Raw genomic sequence first — 20,123 nt, 5'->3', positions numbered from 1 at the left:
CGAGCAACTAGAGCTCACCCCCTTGCGGGGATTCAAATCGCCGACCTTCTGATCGGCAAGCCCTAGGTTCTGGGTTTAGACCACAGCGCCACCCACATCCCTACCTTCATCTAATGCCTTCCTGGAGAGGAAGGTAAGCTGTCCACCATTACTGATATTACCTCAGAATACCACTTTGCTGAAGCATAGGGTTGCTGCTAATGGCTCTGGTTTTGTTATGGCACTGTTGTTAAGACAACCTGGAGGATACTTCTCCTTACTTTGTGCATTTATCTTGTGGGCTTGTTTGTCAGCATGACTGGGCACCTGCTGAGTGCAATTAAAAATGTTGGTGATGACCTTTAAAGCTCTAAATGGCCTTGGCCCTATATACCTGAAGGAGCGTCTCCACCCCCATTGTTCAGCCTGGACACTGAGATCTAGCTCTGAGGGCCTTCTTGTGGCTCCCTCACTGCAGGAAGTGAAGTTACAGAGAACCAGGCAGAGGGCCTTCTCAATAGTGGCACCTGCCCTGTGGAAAGCCCTCCCATCAGATGTCAAGGAGCTAAATATCTATACAGTACAACTTTCTGAGGCCATTACAGGCAGCCCTGTATAGGGAAGTTTAAATGTTTGATGTTTTGTTGCATTTTTATTATGTTGGAAGCATAATAAAGCAGAGTGGCTAGGGCGACCTAGTCAGATGGGCAAGGTATAAGTAATAAATCATCATAATCATCACCATCCATATCCTAGTAGGGGACACTGCCAGTTCCAGGAGCCCCCTGACTTGTCGTCCTCCTTGCTGTTGCTGCTTGATCACCTGTCCACAAGTGAGCAGTGACAGCAGCAAGGAGGAGGAAAAGCCACTTCCACTCACCTTGTTCTCTCTCTTCTTTGTCCCTCTATTGATTGGGCATAAGGGGAGAGGTCAAGTGAATGGGCAGTGGTGACAGCAGAAAGATGTGCCTTCTGAGAGCATCTTGTTCAATACCCCTCAAAAAGAACCCTGCCATTAGTTTAAAGTTATTCCATTTCACTTCTTGTCAACTTCAACTTAAGTTCTGGCTGCATATGTCTCTCAGCTCAGTCTCTAAACACTTGCAAAGCAGATGGAACCTTGCCAAATGTGGCATAATAGGTAATTTCCCCGTTGCAGAGAAATTTGAAATGAGTTACAAAATATGGTTCTACATTAGGCTCCTTTAATCCTTCTTTATAGCTACACTGCACACAGAAGGTTCTTGTGCTATTGTTCACTAGACCAGGTTAGCTATTCTTTCCAGGGATATGTTAGAGTGCTCTTTTTTATTATTCATCATCAGAAGCATTTTGCTAAAACTTAATGGGGCTGCTTTGATTACAACAATGTCACTTCTATATAATTCATGGTAGTATCTGAAAAAATAACATTTGCCTACTGTTGGAACAGTTAGATATCTTAGCTTAAAATAGGCCTCACTTGTAGAATGACTAACAAAATCAGACTGTCATAAATCTCTGTGCCCTCTTATTTTCTTCGAGCAAAAATGGTCTTCCCTTCCATTCTTTACACTGCTAGTTTTAATTTATTATTTTACCTCGCAGATTCAGTACAGAGTATATGTATGTAATTATGTTGTAGACAAAAATTCTAGTTCTATAATGCCTAGCTTGTTTCTATCATCTGTTTTCGTTTGGTTGTTAGTATTGGAATAACACCATGAACAGCAAATGTTGATTAAGCGGAAAAACATATAGATGCTCTGCAGCATATGCATTCACTAATGTTACTACCTGGGTGGTTTAGATCCTGTTGAAGAAAAAGAGCGTTATTTGCAATAAAAAAATAGGTTTTGGCTAGCTGCCTTGTGCTGCCTAGGTCATTAAACTGGTGGGCTGAGTGTTTCTCTGTAGACATTTGAATTCCTGTGTTGAACCACTCACATCAGGCAAGAGACTGCAAAGCTGCATAACCCACCCAAACCACAACACGAAGAATTCAACACTCTCATTTCACAGGCTGGCCATAATGGTTATCTGAATGACTGAAGTTAATAAAAAGAGTAGCAGGCTTTGACCTTCCTGCTTTGATGTTTTGTAAGAGTCTTCACATTTCCTTGTGCCAGCAAAGTAAAGGGAGAAGAGGTGGGGGAGGCAGAGGAAGGATTTGATTTTAGCTTAGCCAGGCTTGGCGTTCTTTTGGTATGAGCTGGCATTCTGTGATCAGCTCAGGGTCACAGACAACAATTATTATTGTCATGTAAAAAAGCTTCCATTCAGAGGCCCTAGGCAAGCACTGGCCTCTCTTGGATTAGGAAGGAGGGGATTAAAATTAGAGGAGGGAACATGTGTCCCACACATTGCACAACAACTGCTTTCAAAAGTGAGGCCTTGTCTGCAATGAGGTTGGTTAGTGTGATTCAGCATGATCTGAGACATCTGTAGCTTGAAGCTAAGTGTATGCCATTTTTTCTGGGAAGATCTGGAAGTTGTGGCACTGCGTGCAAACCAAAATTGTACATAGTATAACCAGGATCCTCTGCAAGGCAAACAAAGCCTTATAGTACACTTCTGTCCATCTTTACTCAGAAGTGAGTCCTACTGTGTAGATAGGATTGCATTCTTAAATCACAAGCCTAAGCACATGTACTTGAGTATTGAACCCAGTAGGACCTCTCAGTGAACATACTTAGGATCATGCTTTGGGTTGGGAATGCAATTATTCTGACTAATGTGCACTATAAAATAAATGAAAGACATTTTTAAATTGAATGTACATTCTGGTCAATATAAAAAAGGTAAAGGACCCCTGGATGGTTAAGTCCAGTCAAAAGCAACTGTGCGGTGCAGCGCTCATCTTGCTTCAGGCCAAGGGAGCCAGACAGCTTTCTAGGTCATGTGGCCAGCATGACTAAACCGCTTCTGGCACAATGGAACACGTGACGGAAAGCAGAGCACACAGAAACGCTGTTTACCTTCCCACCACAGCGGTACCTAATTATCTACTTTCACTGGTGTGCTTTTGAACTGCTAGGTTGGCAGAAACTGGAACAGAGCAATGGGAGCTCACATGGATTTGAACTGCCAACCTTCTGATCAGCAAGCCCAATAGGCTCAGTGGTTTGATCACAGAGCCACCTGCTCCCTGTCAATGTAGCATTTATAGACAAAAGAAATCCGTAACACATTTAAGTCAGTTGTGAAAACATCTTAAGTAGCATTCAAACCTGTCATCATTTGGAAATCTGGAATAGGTTAGGTCCCAATTCTCTTCATCTAGATTCTAGAAATACCCACCCTGTGATCTGTGCTGAAAATGCAGAGAGTGCAATACAGATAACTAGCTTGCATGTGAAAGTACAGTGGTACCTCGGGTTACAGACGCTTCAGGTTACAGACGCTTCAGGTTACAGATTCCGCTAACCTAGAAATAGTACCTCGTGTTAAGAACTTTGCTTCAGGATGAGAACAGAAATTGTGCGGCGGCGGCATGGTGGCAGCGGGAGGCCCCATTAGCTAAAGTGGTACCTTGGGTTAAGAACAGTTTCAGGTTAAAAACAGACCTCTGGAACGAATTAAGTTCTTAACCAGAGGTACCACTGTATTGGAATTTAAATGTTTGGGGTGTCTTGTTGCTGCAGTTGCTTAAACCCTGTTTATTTTGTCGACACTTTGTTTTCCTAACTTCCTTTGGACTGTGCTCACTGAAACTCAAGTACTGTACTATAATATCTGGATTATATTTATAAAAAACAAAAGAAAAGATAACTTATTTTCCTGTAGTATATTGATCTTGAACAAACAAAGGTATTACATTGTTCTGAAGAGTACAGTGTTGAATTAGAACAGGGGAGTCCCAGGTTCAAATCCCCACTCAGCCATGAGGTTTAGTGGAAATTCACTGGTCACCTTCTTTCAGGCTAACCTACACAACAGGGTTGCTGCAAGAATAAAATGCATGGGGGAAAACATCCTTAGTAGGTTCTGTTCAACTTTTCAGGGAGAATTGTTGTAATGAGCCTCTTCAAACACATGCAGAAGAAGGACCCTACCAGCAGATGTCAGTGTAATAAATAGCACAGCCAATCTAGGACTTTATTTCCAGGGAAAATGATGTCCAAAAGGTTCCCATATTTATTATTCTAGACATAACTTACCGTCTGATGTACAGAAGTGATGCTGCTACTACCATGAGAAGGGACTGTTCCAAGCAGCTTGCATACAATGGAACAGGTTCTGACCTGAGCTAAAAGACAACTTGCTAAAAAAAACTTCCATGCCTACAATTTTGGGTGTGTGTGTGTGTGTGTGTGTGTGTGCAAAGGCAATGTAGACTATTGTAGTTCCCTTGTTGCTCTGATAAGTGAGGAAGCCTGGCCTATCTTAATATGGATGAGGAGTTTATTCCTGTCAAGAGGCTGCCTTGTAATATGGGTGGTTTCCCTGTAATTCTCTTCTTTGGCCAGAAGTAGTTGTTGGTGCATAAACTGAATCTTGGTTTGATGCTCTCAAACCCCAAGTTCAGGAATTTGTGCTCCTGACACCGGCAAAGGCATTGGGCACCACATAACTCTACAACATATCAGGCACCTTCTGTTTATGTAAGAAATTGTGGTGTGTCGGCAAGCCCTCTTCTTTTATAATTGGTTGAGCTACTATGATGTCATGGAACAGAAATGGACATGATGACTTTTGTGGTAAAAAGAGAGCTTAAGAGGTAAGTGAGGTAAGGATGGGGAGGGGCAGGAAAGAGTGGCTGAAATATTTATCTATTTATTTAAGAGTTTTGTATACCACCCTTTGCCACCAGGTCCTAGAGTAGTTAACATAAATAATGTAATAAAAACAAATGTAAAAAGAACAGGTAGTATGGCTGAGAAACACAAGGAAGTATTGTGGGATGGGATAAGTGGGCAAGTGTATGTCAATAACCAGCCAAGAGAGGAAGCATAGAATATGAGCTGCTTTTCCATATTAAGAGGGAGTAAACACTGGAGTCCCCCAATTAACTTATTCATAAATTGTGAACTGGGTGAATGGACAACAGAATGGCAGAAGTGCAACAGAAGAGCAAAATGATGCAAACTGGGACTTCAGCATTACCACCACAAACTAATGAGTTGTAATTTGGAATGCTTATAGTTCTGATCACCCCACCGAGATCACCGTGGAGGGGAAGGCACACAAATGGGCAACTGCCCAGGAAGATGGAGCGCTGCGCCTATGAAGTAAGAGAGCTTAGAGATTTTGAGTTAAGAAGAAAATATGGCAGTGGTGGCTTGGTGTAGCTAGGATTTTTGGGGGGAGGGGGACAGAACCTCAGTTAATTATTTTTATTGATTTTTATTGATTTGGGGGGCAGCTGTCCCCTCATGCTTACACCCATGAATGGGAGACAGATGGGTATGTGATCATAGACAGAATGTAGAAAACGTTCTTCTTTCAATCCCTGGAGGGATCCAGTGATACGGATTGGTAGGAGGCACATGAAGAAACTGCACAACACATACGTAACTTATGGCTTTAATTTGCTAGAAGGTGCTGTGGTGCTCATGAGCATGAGCAAGGAATCGCAGACCTGAGGGTCAAATGTTGACATGGAGTCTCTCCCCAGACAGCCCCCGTTTACCTCCACCTCGTTACACCCCCCTCACTGGCACTGCCCCACACCCTCCTCAAGTGTTTCTGCCTGGCTGGAATATGTCCCTGAACCTCTTGCTTGCCCAGAAGATGGAGAGATGATGTGATGTGCATTTAAACCTCATGGGTTCTGTGGCACCCTTAATACATGCTGAGGGTCAGGGAACCGCAGACAAGTCTCTCCATTGTGCCCCTTCTTGAGCCTTTCCCCTGCCCATGGCTGGAGTAGAAAGCAGCAGGTGGATCTCTTGGTCGCTGGCAACCTCTTAGCAGAGGCTCCACCTGCTTGGCAGGGGGTTGGACTCGATGGCCCTTGTGGTCTCTTCCAACTCTATGATTCTATGATTCTATGATTCTATGATTCTGCATGCAGCCCCCACCCCAATATTTGCTAGTCCTTGGCTGTGATCAGGGCTGGATTTAGGTTTGATGATGCCCTAAGCTAGGTAATGGGGCCCTTTATATGTCCAGCTGTCCTTTGTCAACAACAAATTGTGTTGAATATATGCTATATGGTAATTTATGGACCTAATAGGTATCTAAAGCCATTTTCACATAACAAAATATGTATTTTATCAAAGTAATTGTTGAACCGAAATACAATTAAGAAGTATATTAATAGTGAAATACAATTAAGAAGTAGTATATATTTTTGGGGCCCCAAGAGAGTGGGGCCCTAAGCTATAGCTTGTTTGTCGTATACGTAAATCCGGCACTGGGTGATGTGGGGGAACTCAAGGCGCCCCCTGCTCCGCTAGACACAGTGCGGCGCTAGGACCCCGCGGCCGCCGGACCGAGCGAGCGAGCGCGCCCTGGGAGGCGAGTCCTGCTCAGAACTTGCTGCCCCGGCAAGAGGAGGCAGCGGCAGCTTCTTTTCGCCTCAGCGCAGCGCAGCCGCGACCATGCGCGCCAGGTGAGCGGGGCGAAGCGGAGCGCGGGAATGCCGCTGGCCGCGGCTGGGCGGGCGGGAAGGCGGGCTCGGCTTGGCTCTATATAACCTGTTGCCCTTTCCTCGCAGGTGTCTCCCGCCACGGCTCCTGCTCGGGCTCTTTGTCTTGCTCGCTGCGCCCGCGTCGCCCCAGCGAGGTAAGGCGGCGAGGCGGCGAGGGCTGACCTCCTGCTGCCCCCCTGGCGGAAAGGACTCTGGGGGGGGGGGCGCGGGGAAGCCTGTCCCTCCGCCGGTGCCTGGGGGGCGGAGGAGGACGAGGAGGAGGACTCATCTCAAGGAGCCTGCAGGATGCGCGTCCCGAGGGGGCTTCCCGGGACTCTGCCCTCCGGCGTTGCGCCCCGAGGGGCTGTCAGCGCACAAAGGGCCCCCGGTGCCTCCCGGAGGTCCGGCGAGAAGTTCGCCGCCTGCTCCCAGGGGGCGGCTGGGAAGTGGCCGCTCCGCCGCAGCCTCCCTTGGAGGCGCTCTTCCTCTTCCTCCTCCTCCCCCTTCCCAGAAGTTCCTAAAGTCCCTGATGGGGCGCATCATGCCGCTTTTTCGAGCGGCTTCAGGTTGCACTTCCTAACCCGGTTTACCCGCAAGTAAATCCCATGGAAATAAATAGGGGCTTTGTTCTGAGTAGACGTAGTGAGGTTCATGCGTGCCAACTTGAATAAAATATGGGGGGGGGGAGTAAATCCTACCCCCGCATAATTGATCACATGATAATCAATTTGAATGGCGAGGCCCATCAACTTTGGGGACTCACGACCCCCTCAAATATTTTATTGGGGGGGGGGGCAGAAGGGACCTCTGCCCCTAGGAGTTGGCTCCTATGATTAGGTTGGAGTTGTCTCCACCCTGCTCCATCCTGAATTTATATCGTAAATGGTTAGCCAAAATAGTGCACCTGAGGTGCTGAAGCCAAACTTTTCTTGAGTCTACTGCTTGTGCTAGCAAATTAATACATGATAATAACACCTTAATATGCTATACTAGATGAATTATTTTCTTTTGGTGCGTCTAGAGAGAGGTGCTTGTGATGGTTAATTACTTAAGAGGCTCTGTTAGAATGAGGATTTAAGTTTCTCTTGGTGTAATATTCAACTGATTTATTTATTTTTTAATGAAAGAAACTGCTTTGGTATAGAATACAAACGTTTTAAAAACTGTGGGGCAGAAAGAGCCTGCTTCTCTGGGATGCTTTACTCCGTGAAAAAGGTGTGTTCTGATTAACACTAACTGCACAGGGGCATGCCCTGCTTTGTATGGATTTTCAAGATTTAAAGGTGTTCCTCTCAGTCTTGCAAAACAAACACAACCTTGGCCAAATGTAGTTCTCTGCAGCAGATTGTGCTCAGAGTTAAGGATTTGCCCAGAATCTGCTTCCTACCAGGCTTGGAGAAGACACTTCGCCCCGCCTCCATATCATTCAAGTATGAAAATGTATTTTTTATGCAGTATGCTGATCATATGTTTCCCTCTAATGCTTTCAATCAGAAAATAAGTATATTAATTAGTTTATATAATGGGTTTTAATGTATCTTAAGACAAAAGCATGAGAGTCTTGTTTAAAATGCCTTTTCTGCATTCCCAATCTCTGTAATGTGAATTTAAAACTTATCTTGGTTAGATATTATGTACATTTTGATTTTGGAATTGGTTCTTTTCTGCTTTCTGTCTTGTATTACTAGCATTTGCAAGTGACACATTCCAGACTAAAAGGCATTCTTAGCATCACTTGTGAAACCCTAAGTCTTAGGAAGTGGCCCTGAGGCTATAGCACATAAGATGCTTTGCTTGTGCAAGTTCCATTGAAATCCTAGTTAAAATTATCTCTGCAGAGGAGCTTCCTGTGTTTCAGCTCAATGCACAGCCAGAAGTAAAAGAAATGTAACTTGAAAAAGCCAACATATTTGGTCAGTGGTGTAGCGTGGGGGGTGCCAGGGGGGCCGGCCGCACTGGGTGCAACATCTGGGGGGGGCGCGCTCGCTGCCTCCGGAGTCGCCGAAGAGCCTCGGGCGCAGGCTGTAGCAGAGCCCCATGTCTTGTGGAACCAACGAGCTGTGTGCGCGCCCGGGCTGAAGGCGTCCGGCAGGCAGCGGCTCTCAGCCCCGCGCGTCAGGGCCGCGGAGGACGTGCCAGGCAGCCCCTCCTCACAGCCCCGCCTCCGCTGCTGCTGCTGCTGCTGCTGCTGCAGCTGCTGGGCCATGTTGCATTTTCCTCGCCTCTCTGCCCCCCTCCTCCTCCGGGCAAGCGGCGTGGTTTGGGCGGCAGCGCCAGCAGCAACTCGACTCAGATCGGCAGGTTAGGGGTTGGGGGGGCGCAAATTACTTGCCTTGCCCCGGGTTAGGGGGCGCAAATTATTTGCCTTGCCCCGGGTGCTGACAACTCACGCTACGCCGCTGTATTTGGTGATGGACAAATAAATTGCAGTGGCATTAGATACCCACTTATTCAGATTGCATAGGTGCTGCAGGCTCCCACCATCACCTTAGTCTGTTGGCAAACCAGCACAGCCTAAACTACAAATTTATGTAGACTTGGTGTATGTTAACTGGGTGTTGGATATGGTTCTGATTCTCCATGTAGATGTGCCGTAAAGCTGTTTAGAGCTGGGGACTCGGTAGGACTAACGTCCAAGGAAGAGTTGCCAGAATAAAGTAAAAGGTTTTTTATGAATGTTTTAGCCTTGTTCCTATTTGTGCCACTTCTTATTTGGGATGCATGTTGTGTGCAAATGTGCATAGTGACCCAAGCTGTTAGGTGATGGGATTCCTCCACCCTTTTTTGCAGCTGAAACCTGGCCATACACTGATAACTGGAAATCTAGATTTTAGACCTTTGACAGATGAAATGTGCAAGAAGCCATGAGAATATATTTGCTCTACAGCTGTGCAGCATAAGCTGAAAAAAGCTCAGGTGTCCTGGTTGCTAATTTAGTCCTAGAACCCTGCAGAGACACTTAGATATTGATAGCCTTTAAAGGAGTCAACCAAGGCTAATAAAAAGTGTTTGTACATTTTAGGGAAATAACCTCTGTATTGTTTTATCCACATAGGAGCTGGTCTGTAAACACTGATGAGAATGTAGTCCATGAAGTCAGTGAGACAACATGAACCTAAGTGTTTGCCAGGCAGGTGTTCTGAGGCACTTTTAAGATTTCTTTAAAATGCCTTTGGCTATTCATGAATCATGAGCTAATAAAACTCTTGTGTATCTGCACTATTGGTTAAACTATTAAATGTGAAACATTGTTTGGCTTTAAAGCTCTAGGGTGCTTAAGTGTGATCCACATGTACTGTCTTTGAGTGGAACCTTGAGTGACGCATTCTGTCAACAAATGCACACATTCCATTAGACCCTGCTTGTATTGACTGGTAGGGGGGAAGGGAAGGGAGACCTCTTTAACACTGCTTAATGGGAGCTTTAGGACTGTTTCATTCTCTGACTTCTAAAGGTAACATCTATTTGATTGAGCCGAAGTGAACATGTTAGGACAAGGAGAGGAAAGTTTGCAGAGGCCAGATGCAGTTTTCCCGCTCTCTTTCCTCCGCGTTTGCAGTCTATCTAAGGAAGAAAAAGTGTTGAATGTCACATATTTGTATGGCAGGTTTCATTAATACAAATGATAAGCTCCTGGTGCTGACATTGTTGTGCAGCTGTTTTCTGCTGCATTGCCCTCCTTAGAGTTTAACAAGAAACCACCCTGGAGCTGAGCTGGTCAACTTTTAAGGGCTGAAACCTTTCTGCTTTGGAAAGAAAACGTTCATATTAAGTTTCCCATTGGTTTGCAGAGAAAACACACATAAGGTCAGGGATGGGCATCCAGAGTCCAGATGTTCCTGGGCTCCCAATTTTCATCATCCCTAGCTGGTTGAGTTCAACAGCACCTGAAGTCTCAGAGGTTCATCAGCCCTGTTATATGTGGTTTCCATGACAGGTACCCTTTAATGCAGAGTGTTTTAATGGCTCCTTTGTATATAGTAAGTTCCACATGAGCCTCTTGAATTAAAACCAGCAACTTCATGGATGTACAATTCTAGATTACAATATGGAATTATTGGAGAGTATATAATGCAGATGAGAGTGTGCTTCCCCATTTTATATTACGCCAACTGTAGAAGTTACTTGCTGGTGAGCACTTTCTTCATATCCTCTGGCATAATAGTGTGTGAATTGACTGTCAATATTCAACTTACAGAAGGAGGTTCTGTCTCTTAAGACAGTGTGCAAGAGAAAAGACTTTAAGATCAAATCAGTTGAAGAGAAAGGTTAGTGATCCTATGAACAAATCCTGGAGATGCTACTTCTTTGTATGGTATACTATGGCAGTATTGCTGAATTTGGATCTAGTTATTATTATTTATTAAATTTGTATACCATTCTTCATCCGAAGATCAAAGAACAGTTCACAATTTAAAAATGCAACATGAGAACACAAAATACAGAATGAAAATGAAATAAAACAAATTCCCCCTCCCACAAACACATTTAAAAGGCTATTGAATGTTAATCATTCCAAGGCTGGTTATAGAGAAACATTTTTGCCTGGCTCCTAAAGCTATATAGTGAAGGCAGCAGCGAGCCTCCCTGGGGAGAGCATTCCACAAATGGGGACCTACCACAGAAAAGGCCCTTTCTCTTGTTCCCCCCTCCAGACCACTCATGGAGGAGGCACACGAAGAAGAGCTTCAAATAATGATTGCAGGCTCCAGGTCAGTTCATATGTGGAGAGCCTGTCCTTGACTAAACTGATAGTGTTGAAAGGATTATCACCATCAAAGGTACTGACTGCATAGGCTGAAGTGATGTGAATAAGATCAGGTGAACCTTCTGTGCCTTTCTGTAGCATTGACAGGAGGAGTTCAGCTATTTTCCTTAACAATGGTTTGTTGCTTCTGCAGACTGAAACATTGTGGTTAATGTTAACGATGGTTTGTTTAAAACAGGTAGGAAACTGAATCTGGACAGTAGGCTGGATTCAAAACTCTCAACCGTAGCAGCATACTTTGACAGATGAATGGACTTGCAATTTAAGCAAAATGTCTGTGCTTTATTAGAATGTAAAAAAAATAGAACACCCCCATTGGCTGCCATATTGAATTTTTGATCACCTAGGCCCTCCAAGAAGGCCCCTTCTTGTTCTCCACACATCCTCTCCAGCTATCACTTCTAGTTCCACATTTTGTGTGAGTGAGACAGAGGTGGTGGGTGGGTGTAACTACTACATAATTTGTTGGGGGCAGGGGCTTGTTGTGACATATGGGGAAGGGGATCTAGAGTGAGAAGGAGGACTGGGAAGTGGGGATGGAAATGGATGGAGTGATGGAAAGGAGAAAGGCCCCACTAGTGTCTGGCCCCTGCCAGATTATCCCCAAGGGAATGGGGCCCTCAGTAGAAAAAGTTTCCCCTTAAATATGTGTGTGTGTGAGAGAGAGCGACATGGGACCTAGCATGGTTCACCAGTCAGTTCCATGTTGTATATAACACCAGCATTTCATACCAGCAAGCAAGGAGAACTGTTTTAATAGAATGCATCTGTAATGAAAAGCATCACATGGAACTGAAATACAATCTAGATATGTTGCAGGAACAGAAAGAAGTAAAACTTTACCTAAATGAAAGTTTACCACTTACCTTTGGCTAATGTCACTTAATCAGCTTCAGTTGTCATTAGAGGAAAGCAGTGCCTTACATACAATTCCACCAACATTCTGCTTGCTGTAATGTGGGATCTTCTGAAGCTTATATGTGTGCAATATTTCAGACAAATTCTAGACTGACATGGTTCATGTGGGAATCAGATAATTATCTTAAAGTGCCCGATGGAAATCCATCACTAAACAAAGAAGGAGTTGTGGGTTAACTTGCACTTTTTGGACAAAGAATGAGATAAAAGGGGAGCTTAATGTTTTGATGTCTGCATTGTAAAGTGCCCTGGGATCTCAGCTGATGAAGGGTGGCAAGATAAGAGCCTATCCAGATCAGTATACTGCTCAATATTTATCTGCTGAAAAATTGCCGTGTAATTGAACTGTTTATGTTCTTCATATACTTTTTTATTATTATTAAAAGGGCATTGGATGTGAACATGTGCAGTGTTTGATAATCAATCTGCCTCCAAATGCACTTTTGGATTTACCTAAGGCATTGGCCACTGGTATCTTGTTTCTCAACAGGATAAAATTAAATTATCTTAAATGGCTCCTGAGAGATTTTGATGTGTGCAATATGAACTGTGCTTTTGAAATAGTGGCATTCTGATTGTTGCGCTTTATGCAGTCTCAAGATTCATGTAAAATCAATGAAAGAACCAGTATAGTTTCTTCTGTATTGCTGTGAAACTATGTGCAATTTGCATTGACAGTCCGCAGAAGTATGCTCTGAATAGACTATAAAGGGCAGCTACAAAATGCCTGGTTGGTGACGTAATGGTCACCTTGTCAGTAGACTGTTGTGTACATACACACAGAGTGACATTCCTTTTGCTGTTCTCCATGGATTGTGCCTTTGTTCATATTTGTTTAATTATTACCAAATATGAAGGAGAAGATTGAAATGTAATTTAGTGGTGAAAGCCTAATTGTGTGGAGCTTTTCTGGGGTGCTATATCTTTTAAACAAGTTCTTGCACATCTTCTAATGCAGGGATATGTTGTATTGAGCCCCCCTGTACCAACTAATTAGTAGACATCTATTCTGTTCCTACTCTGTAGTTCTTGCAGACAGTCCTGTGTTTTCCCTACTGTGGTCTCTCTCTGCCAGCAATGGGTTGTATCTAACAGTGTCTCTCAGCTGACAAAAGGCATTTTGATCCAGCAAAGGTTCCAACAGTGGAGCCAGGAGGGCAGAAACTTTCACTGCTTCCCCCCCTACAGCCCCTCACCCCCATCTGCTCCAGAGTGTTGGGAACAGGATGGGATTTGGGTGTGTGTGTGTGTGTGTGCGTGTGTTTTTTTGGGGGGGTGATTGCTAGAAGGAAGGGGAATGGCTGAAAATTGCCTCTCTCCCTTTTCCTCTGATGCAAGATGGTGCTGGAAAGCATACTCAGTGAATGGTAGGGAGCTATCCTTCTAGATTGGTTCATTGTGGATGTTGTGGACATGTACTTCTGGCTAGACATAATGGGCAAGAGTCAACTAATGAGTCTTGTCAGCGGAAGCCCTCTGTGCAAAGACTTCCACATGCACAAGAGAACTCTCTGTCCTCCAAACTAGCTCTGGGGAGAGTCAGAAGAACACTTGAAGAGTGCGTGGTGGTGGGGAGGAGAGTGGAGATTGTTTTGTCTGGCATGCCAAAATGAGGAGAGACATTGAATTCCTCCCATTGTCCCTGTCTGTGTGGCACTGTCTCATCTGGCTTTCTAATGTGGAACTGTTATTTCCACAAAGCAAAAGCACAGAGTACTGAACGGCTCTTTAGCGTTTTCAGCACTTGGAAAAGCACATGTGTGAAGATCAGAAATACCTCACATTCCTCATGCAAAGATTTTTTTATGTTTGTGTTACCTAGCAGGTTAATCCCTTCCAGTTGTATATCACCTGCTTACTAGAAAGTGCAAACAAGTACAAAATGATGCACATTGGGGCAAAAAATCCTATCTTTACATACCGTATTTTTCGCCCTATAGGACGCACTTTTTCCCCTCCAAAAATGAATGGGAAATGTGTGTGCGTCCTATGGGGCGAATGCAGGCTTTCGCTGAAGCCTGGAGAGCGAGAGGGGTCGGTGTGCACCGACCCCTTTCGCTCTCCAGGCTTCAGGAGAGCCCCAGTGCCAGCCCCACAAGGTCGGGGGACAGAGGGAGGCAGAACGCCGCCATCCCGCTGTCTCCTGAAGTGGATTGGAGGCTGACAGCGGGGAGACCCCGCCGCCAGCCCCGCAACCTCCGGGGACAGTGGGGAGGCGCAGCGCATCTCCCCGCTGTCCCTGGACCTGATCTGAAGGTGGGCGGCGGGGAGAAGAGTGCTTCTCCCCGCTGCCTGCCCCACAAGCTCCGGGGACAGCGGGGAGGCGCAGCGCGTCTCCCCGCTGTCCCCAGACCTGATCTGAAGGTGGGCGGCGGGGAGAAGAGCGCTTCTCCCCGCTGCCGGCCCCACAAGCGCCTGGGGGGGAAATAAATTTTTTCCCCTTCATTCCCCCCCCCCAAAAAACTTGATGCGTCCTATGTGCCGGTGCGTCCTATGGGGCGAAAAATACGGTATATACCGATAGGATCTGAACTGGTGGTAACTGACCTGGAAAGAGATCTTGTAGTGGATAGCTGAATGAAAATGTTTACCCAGCATGTGGCAGCTGTGAGGAAAGTGAATTCCATGTTGGGAATAATTAGGAAAGGGAATGAAAATAAAACAGACAACATCACAATGTATTTATACTAATTTATGGTGCAACCACACTTGGAATACTGTAAATATTTATGATGGCTGTGCTTCCAAAAAAGAGCAATCAAAATAATTTTACTAAGAGGAAAAGGGAAATCTACAATTTTGGGGGCCTTTTAGTTTAGGAAAGGGAGGACATAATAAAAATATATACAGTGGTACCTCGGGTTACATACGCTTCAGGTTACATACACTTCAGGTTACAGACTTCTCTAACCTAGAAATAGTACCTCAGGTTAAGAACTTTGCTTCAGGATGAGAACAGAAATCGTGCTCTGGCGGTGCGGCGGCAGCAGGAGGCCCCATTAGCTAAAGTGGTGCTTCAGGTTAAGAACAGTTTCAGGTTAAGAACGGACCTCTGGAACGAATTAAGTACTTAACCCGAGGTACCACTGTATATAGTATGGGGATAGTGGATAAGGAAAATACCCCTCTTTCCCCCATAATGCTAGAACCCCATAATGCTAGAAGTTGAATATTGGGAGGTTCTGGACAGACCAAAACAAAGTACTTCACACAGTGTGTAGTAAAACCATGCAATTTGCTTTTACAAGATGTAGTGATGACCACCAACTTGGCTGACTTTAAAAGGGGATTAGACAACTTTACAAGACTATAAATGGCTTTTAGTGATGATGGCAGTATGTATTACCTTCCAGTAATCAGAGGTAGGATGGCTCTGAACACCAGTTTCTGGGGTTCATGGGAAGGAGAGTGCTATTGCTTGTGGGTTTCCAATAAGCGTATTGTTGCCCATTTTGAGAACAAGATGCTTTGTTAGTTAAACCAGCCATCCCCAATGTAGTGCCCTCCAGATGTTTTGGACTACATCCCAGCAAGCATGGCCAATGGTCAGGGATGATGGGAGTCATGGTTCAAAGCGTTTGTCATATAGACTCCAGTGTTTCCCAACCGGTGTTCCGCGGCACAGTAGTGTGCCGCCGGACGTCGCCTGGTGTGCCGTGGGAGGGAGGCGGGCGAGTCGGGCTAATCCTCCGACGAGCTCCACCTCCAGACCCATTGCTCAAATCCTTTAACCCAGCAGGGCGGGGAGGGGGGGGGAGAAAGAGAAAAAAGAAAGGGTGGAAAAAAAGAAGGGGAAGAGAAAATATTTTTTTAAAAAAAGGAAAGAGAGGGAAAAAAGCGAGGGATGGAGGAAGGTCGTTCCTTGATAGAAAGGACTGAAGGGGTGGCAGCTGCGTGGCTGACAATGGGGGTGGCGGGGGGAGGGGAGAGACGGGAGAGGGACCGTCTCTCCTTTTCTCCAGGCGAGAATGCTGTGTGGCTTCTTCTTCGGAGCGGGGGGGAGAACTGTGTGGCAAGACCCCATTTCTGTGGAGAAAAACGATTGCTCCGACCGAGGGAAGAGAGTGAGTTGCGCGGAGCGCCTGCCTGACAATCGCCTCGGAAGGCATCGAGATTTGGGGTGGGTGGGTGGAGTGACGGGACGGCGGTGTCGCCTCCTCTCTCTCTCTTTCTCCCTCCTCCGCGGCCGCTAGCGACGGGCTTTTAACTTCTCCCAACTTTTGTGTGCGCGCGCGGCCCTCGAAGTCCCCCCTTCCCGGGGGACCCGACTAGGCCCTGCCCGCCGCTGGGTGAGAGCGCAGCCTAGGGAGCCGCATTGCCGCTGCCCTGCGCCTGGCTGGGTGGGGGGAGGGAACCCTGGCGGCGGCGGCCCCAGCGGCGCCTTGGTGCTCGTGCGGGACTCGCTCGGCTGGTGCCGGCCTCTCAGGGCGGAGGCCTAGTCGCGGGCTTCTGGGTGTTGGGGTTGCTACGCGCCTCAGTCCCCGGGGACCCAGCGTCGCAGCCTGACGCCGCCGAGTGTGTGGCTATGAATGGGAGGGTGGCGGTGGTGGGGCGGCGGCGGGCCTCTCCCCCTTCCTTTCTGCGAGGGACTCTTCTTGTTGAATGTGGGGCTGGGAGAGAGGCGCGCATTTCTGCTCCCCCTCCCGCTTTGTACATGGAGAATGGCCTTGTCCTCCTCCCTCCCCCTTCCGCCGTGTAGCGCGGAGGGTGTGCGTCTAATCCCCTCTCCACCTGCTCCCTGAGCTGCTACCCTTGTGTAAGGGGAGGCTGCGAGTGTGTATCCGACGCAGGCAGCATGCTCTTATTTCTCCCACCTTAAATCAGCGCTAATTGCGCCTGGACGCAGTATTTACTTCCGAGTAGGCCCCCTTCTCCCCCCCCCCCGTAGCACCTGACGTTGCTATTCGTATCATCAGGTTTGTTTGTTGATAATTTAATTGTTTTAAAAGCATCATGCTAAAGAGCTCTCTCCCACCCCCAGACCCTTGGGCAAAACAGAAACACACACATACACATACACAAACACAGAGATTGAGCCCTGCAGGTTTTATGAAATGAATGGATTCTGAATGCCTGTTTCAGTGGCTTGTCCGCCTTAGGCTGCTGGGCCAGACACCTGTTACACGGTGCAGTCCGTAAGCTGTGAGCGCTGCTACCTGCCGCCGAGACCACGTAACGACAGTCTTGAAAGACCTACATTGGCTCCCAGTACCTTTCCGAGCACAATTCAAAGTGTTGGTGCTGACCTTTAAAGCCCTAAGCGGTTTCGGTCCAGTATACCTGAAGTAGCGTCTCCGCCACCATCGTTCAGCCCAGACACTGAGATCCAGTGCCAAGGGCCTTCTGGCAATTCCCTCACTGTGAAAAGTGAGGTTACAGGAAACCAGGCAGAGGGCCTTCTCGGTAGTGGCGCCCGCCCTGTGGAATGCCCTCCCATCAGACATCAAAGAGATAAACCAGTGTTTCCCAACTGGTGCGAGACGTTGCCCGGTGTGCCGTGGGAGGGAGGCGGGCGAGTCGGGCGGCGAGAGGCGGGGCGGCGGTGGCGAGGAGAGGCCGCCCAGCGCGGGGCTCTCGCCGTCTGCCTGCCTGGCTGCATGCGTGGCGCTGACGTCACGGGGCTGTAACGTGCCCCACATAGGCACACGCGGGGCGGCGAGCGAGCGAGCTCCCACACCCATCGCCGCTCGCTTCGGCCGGCCTACTGGGCTGTCGCAGGCGGAAGGCCTGCACATGCGCGAGGTTTTCGCGCCTTCGGGATTCCCTTCACGCCTTCCTCCTCCCGGGTCCTTGAGAGCGCGGGAAGCGGCAGCGCGAGACCGGCGTTGAGCCTGGTAGGTATTGCGCTTGCCAAGGCAGTCATTTGGGAAATGAAAACTTGCAAAGCAAGCAACCAGTTCAATCTGAAGTACGTGTATGCTTAATATCCTGTATCTGAAACCTGTTCTGCCCCCTCCCCCACACTTGGTGCCATTTTCATCTACACATGCAGCAGAGTAAGTTGACCCAGAATAGTACCAATTCAGATGGCAGATGGGAGAATGACAGTGCTGAATGCTTTCCCATGTAGAACAGTCCCTGCAAATAAAAACCTAGCATATTTGGAAGAGGGATGCTAGCCTAACCATTACCTTCTATGCTGTTACTATTTTTTTATTTTTTTTTACATAAGTAAAAAGTGACCTTTCCCCATCTGGCATGGTGGTGTGCCTCGAGATTTTTTTTCATGAAACAAGTGTGCCTTTGCCCAAAAAAGGTTGGGAAACACTGATATAGACAAAAGGAGTTACTGCCATGTATGCTGCCTTGAGCTCACTGGAGGAGGAGTAAGATGCAAACACAATAGAATAATATTTGAAATGATCCTACATTGGGTCTAGGAAGGTCAGTAACCATTTATGCCTGAGTCAGGTGAGTTAATAATCATAACTTGATAGAAGAGGCTACCTTCTCACTTGCATCCCATTATAGCCTCTGCAGTATTGTCCAAAAGCACCAATCTGACATGTGACTCTTGTGCTTGTGGTGAATTCCATTATCAAACATAGGTTTTTGCAACTATGCAGAAGGATTTCTGCACATTCTGCTGTCAAACAGATTGATGATTATGCTGGGAAGGCTATTCTGGGGGACAGAGGGCAGAATAAATGTAGAAGAGGGCATAAGTTCACAAGCTTTGAGAAATGCTGCTTTAATGTCCATGCTGTGATGTTTGCAATGTTTGAATATTGGCATGGAAATCCGTGCAGAAATTGACTGGAACTTGTTGGCCTTTTAATTCCATGATTGGTTCCATGGAAAGTAAATACCTGACTTGTTATCTCCTCTCTCTGCTTATTACCACTGTGCTTTTTTTCTTTATCTACAAGTGTTTCCTCCCTCGAGACATCCCGTCCCTTGAAGAATGAGAATCTTCCATTGGGCTTTGTGGGAGGTAGTAGCACTAATCTGGGGAGGGAGGGATTTGTTCTATCCTTTGACATCGAAATTAACTTTTTAAAGGATGCATGTGCACTGACTGTTCTGACTGTTCTGATGGCACAAATTAAAAGAAGTTAGCAAACTCCCATGTTATGTTCTCCTATCCTAGATAGGTTGTTTTTGGCAGAAACAAGCAGCTTATTTTTATATTGGCCAAAGAAATAACACTTTGCTCTTTGATGTTCATGTTAGATTAATAACCTGGAACCTGACCTATAAATGAAGCTTGCCACTAATACGTATTGATACTTTTTCAGGTTTTAAAGTCACAGTTGATATGTTTGTATTGGTGTATATATACACATGGGTATATATGATAGCTACACCTTGCCCTGCGCCCTCTTTTTATGACTACTGCATTGTATGGAAGTTTAGGTTCTGCAAGTTCATCCTGTCTTGCTTGCATGGTGAAATTATGGTGTGGGAGCTTTGTTGCCTGAAGTTTTTAAATGTCACTTTAGGTCCATATAATAAAGTTGTTCAGTATACCAGTTGAGAATAATGGATCTTGTAGTTTTAAAGAGATATCCTAGAATGGCAGGCTTGCTTCACAATGGGATACCCACATCACATGCCCAAAGCATGGAGGACACCTAATGGGCAAACCATGGTCAAGGTTGATTAGAATTGCCACATATAGTCCAGCAACATCTAGAGGGCGAAATGTTTAGTTACTCTGGAATTGGGTATTAGTGTGACTTCATGGCCTAATACAAGAAGCAAGCAGTGTGTGCTGCAGGCTTTAGTAACTGACACTTTTGACAAATTGGTTTACGTTTGATAGATACAGCTGCCCATAAGAAGAGTCACTTTTGTTTGCTTTTACTGTGTCAGCCCCTCACCAAATAATTCTAGATCATAGTCTGCCTAGTGCTGTATTTAGAAGGCTTAACTATGATTTATACATTTGCCTTTTCTTTGAAA

The 20,123-nt window shown here is 46.2% G+C and overlaps 1 protein-coding gene across 1 annotated transcript in view; it reads left to right on the top strand.

Annotated features, from left to right (window-relative positions):
* The first annotated feature begins 5,153 nt into the window (after nt 1-5,153).
* Nucleotides 5,154-20,123, top strand: part of COL18A1 (collagen type XVIII alpha 1 chain) — a 152,088-nt gene continuing 137,118 nt past the window's right edge. Inside the window, exons 1-3 of the mRNA XM_082220741.1 lie at nt 5,154-5,189; nt 6,360-6,514; nt 6,620-6,687. Coding sequence (XP_082076867.1) covers nt 5,169-5,189; nt 6,360-6,514; nt 6,620-6,687 — 244 coding nt within the window. The 5' untranslated portion in view covers nt 5,154-5,168. The remainder of the gene's footprint in view (nt 5,190-6,359; nt 6,515-6,619; nt 6,688-20,123) is intronic.

This window comes from Podarcis vaucheri, assembly GCF_965113315.1.
Source record: "Podarcis vaucheri genome assembly, chromosome: 1".
NCBI classification, from domain to species: Eukaryota; Metazoa; Chordata; class Lepidosauria; order Squamata; family Lacertidae; genus Podarcis; species Podarcis vaucheri.
Note: the sequence above shows the minus strand (reverse complement) of the source record. Positions and strands in the feature narration are given on the sequence as shown.